This window comes from Cariama cristata, unplaced genomic scaffold (genome assembly GCF_000690535.1).
Source record: "Cariama cristata isolate BGI_N322 unplaced genomic scaffold, ASM69053v1 scaffold6281, whole genome shotgun sequence".
Lineage (NCBI taxonomy): Eukaryota > Metazoa > Chordata > Aves > Cariamiformes > Cariamidae > Cariama > Cariama cristata.
The window spans coordinates 15,268-28,860 of record NW_009597441.1 but is presented as its reverse complement, the minus strand read 5'-3'; the positions used below and the strand labels follow the sequence as shown (position 1 = coordinate 28,860).

At 36.4% G+C, this 13,593-nt stretch overlaps 1 protein-coding gene across 1 annotated transcript in view; it reads left to right on the top strand.

Moving 5' to 3' along the window:
- Window positions 1-13,219, top strand: part of LOC104168314 (otogelin-like) — a 29,573-nt gene extending 16,354 nt beyond the window's left edge. Inside the window, exons 6-12 of the mRNA XM_009708879.1 lie at window positions 1,362-1,506; window positions 2,343-2,468; window positions 3,750-3,858; window positions 4,726-4,772; window positions 5,646-5,791; window positions 11,897-12,029; window positions 13,032-13,219. Coding sequence (XP_009707181.1) covers window positions 1,362-1,506; window positions 2,343-2,468; window positions 3,750-3,858; window positions 4,726-4,772; window positions 5,646-5,791; window positions 11,897-12,029; window positions 13,032-13,219 — 894 coding nt within the window. The remainder of the gene's footprint in view (window positions 1-1,361; window positions 1,507-2,342; window positions 2,469-3,749; window positions 3,859-4,725; window positions 4,773-5,645; window positions 5,792-11,896; window positions 12,030-13,031) is intronic.
- Window positions 13,220-13,593: the final 374 nt, after the last annotated feature.

Below are 13,593 nucleotides of genomic sequence, written 5' to 3'. Positions count from 1 at the left end.
ACATTGAAGTAGGTTTTTCCTTCTAAGTAAAATTTTCAAGATATAACCTTGAAATGAAGTGTGTTGAAACTAAAGCTGATGCCAGGCATGTCTTATTTCTGTTGCCTTTTACTGTGTAATTTAACTAGAACGAAGACTATTTCAGGTCATCTGGGCTTAGCTGCAACATGGTCTATGCCCTTCTTGGGGAGGGGTTACGTTTTACTACCGCTGGTATGACCTTGGATAAAAGATTCAATGTTATGAATACTCTGGCATGGAGAGTAACATGTTGCTAGCCACTGCTTCTAGTTGATGAGAGGAAAGTGATTCCTAGTTGCAGATCGAGATGTCTATTCTGATTTTCCATAATATTCTATTCTGTTTAGGTTTATTTTTGAGAACTTTCTCTTCACAACAGCTATCTTGTTCATTTCAGAGGGCATACACTCTGTGCAATAACCTGTTACATCCCCCGTTTGAACAATGTCATAAATATGTGAGTCCTCTTCCTTTTATGGCAAGCTGCAGCAATGATCTTTGCATGTAAGTGAATGTTTTTGGATAATTCCAAAGCTATTTTTAAAAAAATTGTCCTTCTATCATGAGAATGAATTGTAAGTGTTAACAGAACTAATGTGTGTCTTTTTCTTCGTATTAGTTTTTATCTAACATTCTTTGATTATCTTGCTTTTCTCTCTTGTTCTAGTTTCACTGTCAGAAATTTCTGTGGAGTTGTTCCTGTTTTCTTTGGTATAATGATGACCAAAATCAGGCCCAGATATTTTCATAATTCGTTAGTGTACCTTCCCTTGAGTATGGCATCTGTTTTGATTCTGAGTGTGCAAGATCATTAGTATTTCTAACCTTAATGAAAAGTAATAGTGGATAGGTCAATTTGACATATGTAAGCCATATGTTAATTCAATGAAAAGAGGAATTTGATTACTATTTGAATTTGTTATTTCACAACTTGCTATGCTCCTTGTCCAAGCAATTTTGACTAGTTAAATTAACAGGCAGGACAGGAGAAGGTAGTTTCCATTTCTCATACCATGGTGACTCACTGGTGGAAATCTTATGCTTTCTTCTTGTGAATTTTCTGAAGGACATTATTCCTTTTGTAAAAATCAAGACCTTTATTCAAGTCTGTTTATACTGCTGTATCTCTGGCTTTCATGGATTCATTCAGGAAATTAGCGTCAGGTCTAAAATATATTGAAGACCTGTCTTCAAGTATGGCAGAATGTCTTTTCCATTTAAAGATTTTAACCTAGCCAAACAACACAGTACTTTAGAATGTTATTAAAGTAGATTCAAACAATGTGGTTGTATGCAGTGCAAGAGCATTCATAAGGTTATGATTTTATGTTTGAATGTAGGTAGAAAATAATATGTCAATTTTTATTTGTGTAAGGTCAGCAGTTGATAATGCAACTTGGTGTCGAGCATTAACTGAATATGCCAGAGCATGTGCGCAGGCAGGAAAGCCACTTCATGGATGGCGAATGTACTTTCAGCAATGTGGTATGTGGGTGCTTTCATACTTGGAAATACTGTTTAGTAGTTGTATTTTGAAAAGAGTGCTCTTCATTCTTTTACTTCTTTGTCCTTCCTCGTATTTTGCACTCATATAGTTCTCAATGAAAGCATAACTATGGACTTACTTCAAGTCTACATAAATGCAATGGAATTTCTTTTTTATATGTGTAATTTGTACTGAAGGTATTTAAAGCATTAAACTTATTAGAATGGGTTTCAACAACCTTCTTACTAAAACATCAGAGATTCTTTTAAGATGACTAACCATTTGTTTTTTCATAGAGCTACTCTTTCAAATTTTGTCAAAGTCTTCATGACTTTCTGATATATAAAATGTGTGTCATGAGTGTTAAAAATAAATTTGATTTACACTTGCATAAGTCTTCATCTTAGAAGTCACAGAAAGTAAGTTAGAGAGAGATCATCTAATTTGTCTGCCTGTTTGGAACACAGAACCAAAACTGCTTTGTCATTCATGACAGAAGATTTCCTTTATGTTTCCATAAATGTTGGTTAATGGATGTTCTGCCACTTCCTGTGCTGGTCTAAGTATCTAAATAGCTCTGCAGTGAGAAAGTTTCCCTGAGTCTCCCTTGGTGTAACTTAAAATTATTTCTTCTCAATGCACATTTAATGGACAGAATATGAATACATGTATATTCTGTGTCTGTTATGAAAGCCATTGTTTCATTGTTCTAGACAACAGATACTCAGTTGACTTACCAAAAAGTAAATACCTGAAAGAAACATGCGCAACTTACTTAAACACTGAGGCAATATCACAGTACATTTTCATTTCTCTACCTGTTTCTATTTTTTAGTGATTACCTGCGCTGAACCCTTGACCTACAATGAATGCATCAGCTGTTGCCCTGTCTCATGTCATCAGCAATCACAGTGCATCGACAGTGAGCTTCCCTGCATTGATGGATGCTACTGTCCAGATGGTAAGTTTTGCTTCTCAAATACATGTTATTTGATTCTATGTAACTTTCAGATTATTCTCCCCAAGTTTACATGCCTATATGGCATGGCTAGATTAAGGAATTCATAGGAGCTCCTCATAAATGCAGCACAAACGGAGCATGGATGAATGACCTTCTTTTCCTCATAACTGACAAGAGCCTTTTCTTCCCTCTAACAAGTGGGAATAGATTTCAGCGCAGATCCACATTCTAGCTGTAGAGCTGCACAATTTGAACGAAAAATGGGGTTTGCTCTGTTGTTGACAGGGCAGCCATCTGCCTGATTTTGGTGGTTGCTGTTCAGTTTTTTTGGAGGGTGGGTATTTTGGTGGGTTGGGGTTTTTTGGTGGTGTTTTTTTTTTTTTGTTATTTTTTTTTTGTTTGGTTTGTTGTTTTGGTTTTTTTTTTCCTCTGAAGAATGTCTGTAAAGTCAGGTGCTTAGGAGAGCTCGAGAACATGACATGACTAAAACTCATTCATGTGACCAGAAACAAGTTTTGATACTGAGATTCTTACACTGCTGCGTGGTTCTGGCAAATGAGGTATTTACTGATGTGGCCTATAGCAAAACTTTACCCTTATTACTGAAATATACTTTGATGTTCAGTTTTCCCCTTGTTACTGGCTTCTCTTGGGTACATAATTCTATCTAAAACAGGATAGAGAAAGTTATGGCATGGATCTTCAAGTCCTGCTTCTTATACATACTCATATGATTTATAAGTATAATCATCTTTGTCATACATTTTATCTTTTATGGGCTAGTAAAGTCTTCTAGCTTCTGGCTCTCTAATAATGGAATAACTAAAAAAAAAAACCACAACAAACAAACAAGAAAACCACACAAAGCAAAAAAAAATTATAGTAAAATAAGGACCAAACAGTACCTTAAAACATGGAGGCAAAGATTTGTAAAGAAGTCAAAAAAGAAGCCAAAGGTACTCAAAGCAGCATGGTTTGGTGTTTGTGTGTTTGGGGTTTTGTTTGTTTTGTGTGTGTGTGGTTTCCTCCCTCTCCCCCATTACAAAATACTTGTTATTCATACTATTGTTAGTGTATCTCAAGCAATTTAGGGACTTGGTCCATGTAATAAAATTTATTTAATATAGTTCAAATGCACATTTGTTTTGGAAAAATGGCTGCCAAATAGTCTAGTCTTATTATCATACGTGACCATTTTTGTTGGTTTTGGGTATACTTGTTAGTGTTCCATCCACTATTTATACAGGCATTCCACTTTTTTTCTTGTTTTATTTCTTCTAGGCTTAATTTACGAAAATGAATTGTGTGTCAAGCCTATGGACTGTCCTTGTGACTACCATGGAAGCTTATTTGAAATGGGCTCAGTGGTTTATGACGATTGTAATAACTGGTTAGTAATTTTTTTTGTGTGTGCTGTGGACTTAATCCTTTCACGGTCATGAAAGACAACTTCTTTAAGGCCTATTTCAGTTAAAAATTGAATAAAGTTGGTAAGTTCTCAGTGTTTCTACATACAAGAACTGTTGTTCTATATGTGTTTTGCAGTGAAGGGAAAGATCAAAGAAACTATAGAGCTATTAATGTGGGAAAAGAGCAAATGACAGATATTGCAGAGAATACTGTAATGTTTAGAATGCTCTTCACCTTGAACTCTGCCTGAAACTAAAAGGAATCTAGAATTCTAAATCTTAGCAGGAGAATTACTTTGACTTGACTGTGTTTCCTGTTTGTGCTATCTCACTTGGATGCAAAGAGCCAATGTCATTATGACACTAAGCTGCTGTTTGGGGACTTTCTAAGTTAATTTTATACACTGGAATGAAAAGTTTGTAGGAAGACATAATGCCTTTTATTAATCAAATTAATTGAAGGAAACAGATGAGTTTGCAGATGTGCAACTTCTTTTTTTCACAACAGTTCTATTTTTTTTTAAAGTAGTAAGATTCAAATTGCTTGTATTTATTCTTCTCAATTTTAATCATCCTTAACTTTTATAATGGTTATCAAGGAGCTAAAAAGAAAGAAAAGTGTTACTGGATGCATGGATGAAATTTTAGCTGTTCGTATCCTCATGACAAGTTCTTGCAACAGCTTCCAGGCATTCTAGTGACTGTGGTAGCTCTGTTTGTACCCTTTTGTGAGACTCAAGACACTTGGTGCTCATTTCATAGAAGAGGAATCCAGGAAGAATAACTAAGGAACAGCCATAGATACTTCACAAAAATGAAAGTATGAAACCTTTTTATTTTTATTTCAGCACTTGCATTGGAGGAAAGTGGATTTGTACAAATCTTACATGTCCAGGTATGTGAAACTCTTGAATACTTAACTAATAACTGCATTTTTACTTGGGTTAAAATATTACTGTAAGATTTTAATGTGATATTCCATGATATAATTTGCATTTTTATTTCTATCTACATTTAAGCACATCTACACACACAGTAGATTAAATATTAAAATGGTCTGAATATCAGACATCTGCCTTTCAGCGCAGCGCAGTAATGTGTCTTCCTGTACATCACCGTGATGTCTCTGCTAGACGGCACTACCTGGTCGTTCTTGTCATTCAAATAAAGTTTCCTCTGCAATCTTCAGTTGACAGATCATGACAAGGTTACTTTTTTCCCCGCACAGTGCTGCTGGCTAGCAATATAGTATCTAGGTATTGTACAAATATCAGTTAATTATTTTCACATGCCTGTGGAATGAGGGGTGTTACTCTCACTTCACAGACAGGCAGCTAAACTACAGAGATGAAGGTCAAAAGGATTTTGCATGTTAAACGTACCCATGGCCTCATGGTTCTTGTAGCTGCCAGTCGATTTAAGCACTGGTCTCAGAGTTATCAGTTAACTGTGGGAGTGCTTAATGTTTCTGCAAATCGTTTTTTAGAGACACAAGTCAAATAGCCAGAATGTAAGGATCAGACATATTATTGCCTCCTTTTGGGGGAAGAATTGTTTAGGTATCCTGGCCTGCGTTCAGGTAGGAACTCCATAACAAAAGTGAAGGTAAGGTTTAGTTCCTAACAGTGTTCCTAGAACCTGGTTATAATATGAATACAATTTAAAAAATTGTAGCATATATCAGAGTGTATGAACTCTACAGCGTAATAACTGTTGAGAGTACAGTCTCTTCTACATACCTAAATACATTATTTGTTATGTTTGTCAGCTGAATGTTCAGTTTCAGGAGACATTCATTTCATGACCTTTGATGGGCGCAAATACACTTTCCAAGCTACCTGCCAGTATATTCTTGCAAAAAGCCGTACATCTGGAGCATTTACCATATCCTTGCAAAATGCTCCTTGTGGACAGGTAAGGTTAGAACCTTCTTGTAATGTTTATATCCTGAAGGGTTTATTAATGGGGAGTGGGGGGAAGTTTTTAAAAAAAAAAAAGATACCTGCAAATTAGTAGATTAAAATTAATCAGTAGCAACAATTTTCCTTAATGATGAAATAATTGAATGACAACAGTGCAGAGGAAGTCTGTACATAAATTCTCATGTTTGCTTGTGATAAACGGGGAAGATTATGCTAGCATTCTGATTTAGTGTTCGCTGAGGTGATTCAATACCATATAGTGGTTTATGCAGCAAACCCTGGATGATGACTTATTTGCTTGAGCTTTCTGAGTACATCTTTCTGGATTTGCAGCCAGCATAAAATAAGCGTACTGCTTGAAGAGAGAATGACTTTTTTTGTGCTTTGAATATAGATTTCTCTTTCAGTTTTGTTCTTGCAGCTTGAAATTCATCTTTACTTACATTGATCTGAAAAACTTTGGATAGTTTTTGGGATGGTTGTCTTGGATTTGGGTGTATGTGTGCATCTTTGATACTGTTGTTGTTATCTTGTACAACTAATTTCAGCCAAACATGCATGTGCATACGTATAGGTGATACTAAGTGTGGTCCTACTTTTTATATTTGAAAGTTTCTGATACTATGCACAGAGAAGTCACTAAGTATTTAATCTGCTTTATGTCCAAGACCTATTCTCTTTCCTTTGTGGATGTGGATTTCTGAGCATGTATTATGACGTTGTGTATGTGAGGTATGGAACACTGGTAAGATTTTCACTACAGCGTTTCATTCATATTACAGTCTCAATAGGTCTTTTAATTTTAGGGAAGTTAAGGCAAGGTAGAATAGACCTTAAGCATACATAGGTGGTGTGAGAAGTGTTAGTTGACTGAGTTGAGCTGTTTTCTGGAGTCAGGCTTTTCTCACTGACTTTGAGTTCTACATATGCACGTAAGGGCAGAGTTTGGCCCACATTTGTATTAGGGTCATAATGCTACAGTGGATGCCTACTTACTAAGCTGATGGACTTGCTGTAGGAGCAAGATGTTCAACTTTGTATCTTGGCCAGATTTGTGTTCTGTCTCCAATGGCCTTGTGTAATGATTTTTACCTAGGAGCCGCTGTAAGGGTATTTGAAGTCTGTACAGACTTAGATATAACTCTTTTTACTGCATTTCTAGACCATCTGCTATACGCTAGGCCCAAATTTTAGTTCTTTGCATGAGCTTCCGTATTGTTGCAGTTACGTACTTCGCATAAAATCAGATTTAGCAGCATTACTTTTTACTTTGGTGGAGGTAACTACTTACATTTCATTATAGTAGTTTACTTTTGTATTCTAAACAAATGTATGATTCTGTCACTCCTTTTACACTAATGATTACATTTATTCTTCTCTGCAGTGTATATTGTTCGTGCAGTCGAGATTTCCTTGGGAAGAAAAATGGGTCATATAAGTTGTCATGCCACACTTTCTAAAGGTGTATTTCAGTAAAGTCTTTTTCACACTAAAACCTACTTCTCTGTATGACAGAGAAGACCTTTAAGCAGAAGGAAGTCATATTAAAGCGGCATTGACAAGTTTATTGTAATAGAAATGATTTATTTGCTATCCAGGTAAGAGACGGGAGACTAAGTGCATGGAGTCCCCTTCTCATCTCAGTGATAAAAGTTGAGAGGTAAGAAAAATAGTTTAACTGGATAGAGACCAAATATATTTTACAACTGGATGATCTGCAAGTAAATGTCCCACCATCTCTTCTATGATTCCTAGGAGAAACATAGCAGGACATCGGATCAGGTATCTGACAGGGTATAGAAGTTACCAGTGTTGAAAAAGTGGATTCCTGTGTTGTGAATACGGCTGCTTTATTATGCTTTAATAGCCTCAAGCTCTTTGAGGTAGAAGAGTTACAGCAGTGGCTGTGAAAGGAGATTTTGATGAGGACATGCACATGAGAAAAACCTTCTAGGCTTTAACCTCTGTGTGTGTCCTTCTTTGGGTTGGGAAGAATCTGGTGATCCTGCTACTATTTCCTGTTTATAGGAAGATTGAGACTGTTTCAAGATACAATATATCTGATTGTTGCTACAATTCCCTACTTCAAGTGCATGTTTGACATAGCTTATTTCAGTTTTAATGAGCTTAACTGGCTTCATTCTGTGCTAACCTTGGGATCCTGAGGAGCTAATTAAACCAGTAGCATCATTTAGAAGAAAAAAAGAAAATAGAATAGCCGTGAAACAAAACATAAACATAGGCATTCAACATAGATGGTTGTATATTGAAGCTGTGTCCTGTACTACAGGGTTGAAGATAAGCAAAGGGGATCTCCAGAGAAACACTCTAGGCAACATTTTTATCAAATAAAGTTGAGGCATGATTGACTTCTTGCAGAAGCCCACAGTGAGATACCTTTCAGCCTGACCTGTTGAAAAGCACATCAATGGACAAAGGAGGTCTGGAGCAAATATCTGCTATGATAATGTGCAGGATATGTATTGTGTGTCTCATTCACGTTTGTATTACAGAACACTTATGTCTGTGCAAAACAGACAGAAATGTGCCTTTCGGTTTAGTTGTTGTGGTGATACTTCTATTGGGGAAAGTGATAACCAAATTAGCTTTCCGCAGCGCTCATGAGACTGCAAAGAGCCTTGCAGTAATTCTTGCATCTTCTTCAACGTGACTTAGGGACTTTGCTTAATGTGTCTGTGTGTCCAAGTGGTTTGTAGGTAAGAAAACAGATTCTCTTAGCTTTTACTATATGTTGGGCATCATACTTCACCTAGCCTTAAACAATGCTAGCCTGATCAGTCCCTAATAGGTATAGACTTTTACAGAGGTTTGACTGAAGCATTCTGGACATTAACTGCCAGGTGGGTGATCAGAGGCTTATGTGGTATGTACCAAGGCTACGTACTCATAATTTAATTATCAATGTACAAGTGGTGAGAGAGTAGTGAGAACAGTTTGTGTACTGTAACACAAGAATGTGGGGCTTATGTGCAGCTATTCAAATGTCTAACTATCAACTAGCTGGTACCACTTGGCAGAAGAGCTGCTTTACAGTTCCCTAGGCACCATCCATTATCTTTTTCCCATTTATAAAAATTAATGAATTGAAATGGGAAGCTAAAAGATTTGTAGTGCAGAATCTCATATTTCCTGATGGTTTGAGATTTTATGTGCTTTTTAAAAAAAAAACCACCTTATCAGTCCCATCTCATTCAAGCAGATTAAAAAATGTAGAAAGAAAATACCTGGGGAGCTTTTAGCTCTCTGAATCACAAAGAATCCAGTCATCTGGAGCCTTAGAGCCGGTGACATAAACAGTCATCAGGCAACCAGTTATTTCAAAACGATGTGAAATTTTGTTTAGCGCTCTTTGGAAGAAGAATCAGTCAAGTGATCAGCACAGCTTAACCTTATCTGAGTCTCAGGTAGCAACCTCACTGGCTTTGTAGTTTGTGTGATGAGAAGGTCTTAATATAGAAATTTTTTTTAAGTGTGTCTAGTGAGAGAAATGGCTGTTCCTGTGAAAACACCTGCTGAAAGCTGGCAGGGGCAGTGCTGTGAAAGAAACAGTTCGTTGGAACAGAGAATAATTGTCGGGCAGAATTTCTCCTTCAGTTTCAGCACAAAGAAATAATAAAGCTTTTGTCAATATTGTGTAGTAACGTATATACTGTAGAGAATTGTTCTCTTGGCTCTGGTCTGCTATGCATACCAGCTGGTATTCTTTTATTTTCAGTTTCTTGAAAGGTCAACAATTGTCAGTTTATAGCCGCTGTTGCTGAATGATATGCACAGAAACCTGATTTCTTAGTAAAGAGGCAAGACGACAAGATCACCTACGAGAGCATGGCTTCACAATGCAGATATCTGTCTTCACTGTCAGTCTAGAAGAACTGGTTGAGCTGATGGAATATCTCCAGTTATTTTTATAATATACTATTTTTAAGTTTCATTTTATCATTTCAGCTGATCACTGTTGCACTAGTATTTAGAGACAGGGAAATTCTGAATGTAGTTTTCAGTCTTTACACATCACTGTGTGTGCTTGTGTGTCCATGGTACTTGAAGGGCTGACAGATGATCTACTGTGTGCTAGTTCAGCATCTGTTAAAGCCACATGGTAGTGTTCAGAGATCCTTGCAGCTCTAATACTTGTTTCAACAAGTAGGGCAGCATTTGCCCTGTATTGGGCAAGTCCCAGGGAAAGTCTGGGTTGGATAAAAGTGTAAATCTTTGAACTGAACATCCTAGTCTGTTTGCGCTGTGAATGGTGCTATTCACCGTATCAGTGCGACTGTCCAATGGTAGGGATATTTTAACTAAATCTTGTTCAGTACCTCTTTCAGCCCTGAAGATGCTTAATGTTTTACTATTTCATCATCAGTTATGCCTTCACTGCAGGCAGTGAGACTGGAGTGCTGCCTCCTTCATCTCTGCTGAACATTTCTGGACTGCATCTCGGGGCCAAATCCGATCAATGAGAGATTTCCTGTGGTCAGACCTAGGTTGCTCTTTGACCAAGTGATTTCAAACATGTCTGTGTATGTTCTGGTATATAAGACATTATGAGACATGGAAGATGCATAATCAAGATGAGAGTAAAATGCACGAATAGTGTGCCAAAACTCACCAGACCCAATTTTTGTCACTTTGTTCATCACAGAAGATTACCAGATTTTTCTTAACAGAATGAACTTGATCACTGGTAATCTTCTGTGATTAATAAGCATACTTTAATAAACATTCTTTCCTTATTGACATCAAAAGCCAAAGTGTCTGCAGTTATTCTGAAAGCTGGAAGTCCTGGCCTGGAAACTTTGATAGACGATTAACACTGGTCAGTTCCTATCTGGCTAGTTTCCATGTTATTTAGTACAGGTGGATTTGTTACTGTGATATGTTGAAAACATTCAATATTCAACAGCGCTTGGACTTGTGTTGCTTTCTACCTGTGTGGTATGGTGTCTAGTTGAAGATTACTACAGTAACAACATGCAGGAATGTTAAGTACTTTGGGACTTAATTTAGGTACCAACCAGTTTCAGGACTTGCTTGAATGGAAAAAAATCCAGCCTAACTGACATTGAACAAATATACTATAGTTGACTTCTGTTTTGATGAAAGTAGTTAACTTGAATTCGATTCTTGATCTTTAAGCTGTTGTGAAATTTTCTTGTGTAGGTCATATAGCTGCTTTATATTGTGGAACTTCAGCATATGAGTCTCAGTACTTTGGGTTTTAGGATTTCAATCAGTTAGCTGCTTTTGGTAATGTTGACAATTAAGTGCCACTGAAGAGGGTGGATACAGGTAAGGTAGATTAGGTTGATGTAGGATTTTTTTGGAGTATGTTTCATCCAGACTGAAATGCAGTATTCCTTTTCATGTGTTGACTTGCAGAACTGAAGTGGAAATAAGAATAAGCAATGGTAGTAACAAGAAGCAAGTTGGGCCAGTTGGATGTTGTGATATTGTATGCTATCATGATGCTGCCTTTCTTTCATCAATATTCATCCAGGGAGCTTATGACCATATTCCACAACTCCTCTCAGACATAATGAACTTAAATGCTGTTTTAAATAATGATTCACAAGGTGCTCCTATCTTTCATTATTGTTTGCCTTTAAAATAATTTTGTACCTTAAATATGCTTTAAAAGAACCTGAGTTCAGATTCAGGACATTTTAAAGTACGAATCTGGTTTTCTGTATGCTGCTGCATAGGTAATGCAGCCTTGTTTGTGAGCATAAACTCAGCCTCAGTGGGTCTTTAATCAGGGGGTCTCCTGAATGGCAGGTGTCTTTGTACTAACCTATGTAAGAATTGTTTCTCTTTCCAAATCCCACTTTTGAGCTGTATTTGCATAACAGGTTGGCGTTATATTTAAACATACATGTGAATTCATTCAAAATACTGTTTTCTTAACTGTAAAGCTGTATGTTTTACAAGTGCACCCTGCTAAGAAGCAAGATACAGCTGAAAATTTTTGATTTCCCACTAATTATAGCTTTACTTGCACAATTATTTAACATTCATCCTACTTAAGTTTGGTTTTGTTTGTTTTTTTTGTTAAGTTTTGTTTTGCTTTTACTTGTAGAACCAAGATGGATCATGTATCCAATCAATCAGCCTTATTCTTAAGCAGGACCCCAAGAGGCAAGTGACTCTGACTCATTCAGGAGATGTTTTGGTATATGACCAATACAAAATTAACCTGCCTTACGCAGATGGTAAGGAATAACATATAAGCATATAACTCCTATCGAGCACTAAAGCAGTATTTTAATGGCCTATGTGTATGTTGTAATACTGTCAATATAGCTAACATACTGAAGTTAAGTGGTGTATTGTTACTATCAACATTGTTATTCTTTTATGAAATGTTTCACAAGTTAACTACTGATGCGCTTTTTACACTAATGGTAGGAGTTGTACAGTAGCTGTATTGGGCTAGTGTTGCTTACTTTAAGATTGAGTATGTTCTATCTCTAACAAGTCCAAATGCCATCCCTCACATTTGCAAGGTTGGTTAGTTCTTTTCTGAGGGGAAATTATTTTCTCTGATTCTTAAACTGAATAATTTATCTTCCTTTTTTCTGTAAGCAACTTGAGTAAATATACGTGAAAGGAGCCCTCTTGCCTGTTACAGATAAGCTACAGATTTTCAGACAAAAAATTTCTTTTGTTTCTTTTTCATTTTGCTTTGAGTTTTTAAATCTCTCCCTCTGAAAGGTATTACCAAGATTCTTCAAATGAATATGTGACTCTGTTCTGTGAGATTCAGTGTTAGCTTTAATGAGATCTTTATATGCAAATCATTAGTACATTTGATGTCTGTGGGGCCTTGACTTTTCAGGAATTTCCTGAAAAAGGCTTTAATACAGGAAGTGCATTGCTGGTGTTGGGATTAGTTTGTCTAAAATGGTCTGCGATGTTTGTATCTTTAAATTGATTTACTTTTAGTTAACCTTTATGAATATTCCAGTGAACTCTTGATGCATTTTTAAAAAGTGTGGTGACTGTCATAAGTTTCTTGTTTTCTTCTTTAAAGTCTGAATCAGTACAACCTTCTGTGCGAAATCAATGATTAGGGGAAAATAGGGCCTTAATAGGAAAAAATGTAACTTAGATAAAAATTATATAAAACAAAAGCAGTGAAATGACAAGAATCAACATGCAAATTACAAGCAGGTTTCCTTTGCCTTTCAACAATCTCTGTTTTTACTCACCAGAGTTATTTGAAATACGGAAACTCTCCTCTGTATTTCTTCAAGTAAAGACACACATTGGATTACAGATACTGTACGACAGAGAAGGACTGAGGCTTTACCTTCAAGTGGATGGACAATGGAAAGATGATACTGCGGGCCTTTGTGGAACCTTCAATGGAAATACAGAGGATGATTTTTTGTATGAATAGCTGCAAGATTTGTATTTGCCACTATATGAATATTTACAGTTAGAGTGGTAGATCAAGTGTGTACTGAAGCTGAATGGATAGATGCCAAGAATAATTTATTTTGAAGTTTTGTGTTAGTGAGATAGATAGTAGGTTTTAGTCTAACAGACAATCTGTAACTTCAACTATTGGATATCAAGCCAGGTTTGCTTAAAATATTTTAATATAAAAATACAATGAAATATGAGTCATAAGTGCTAGTTTATCTGAAAAGTTTTGACCAAAATATGGAGTGGCCTATATAAAGGACTTTCTACCTCCCTGCAAGCCTTTTTATCTCTCTCCAGCTCCTATTTTCCACTGCAAGTTCTAATCTGCTCTCTCTGACAGAGCGT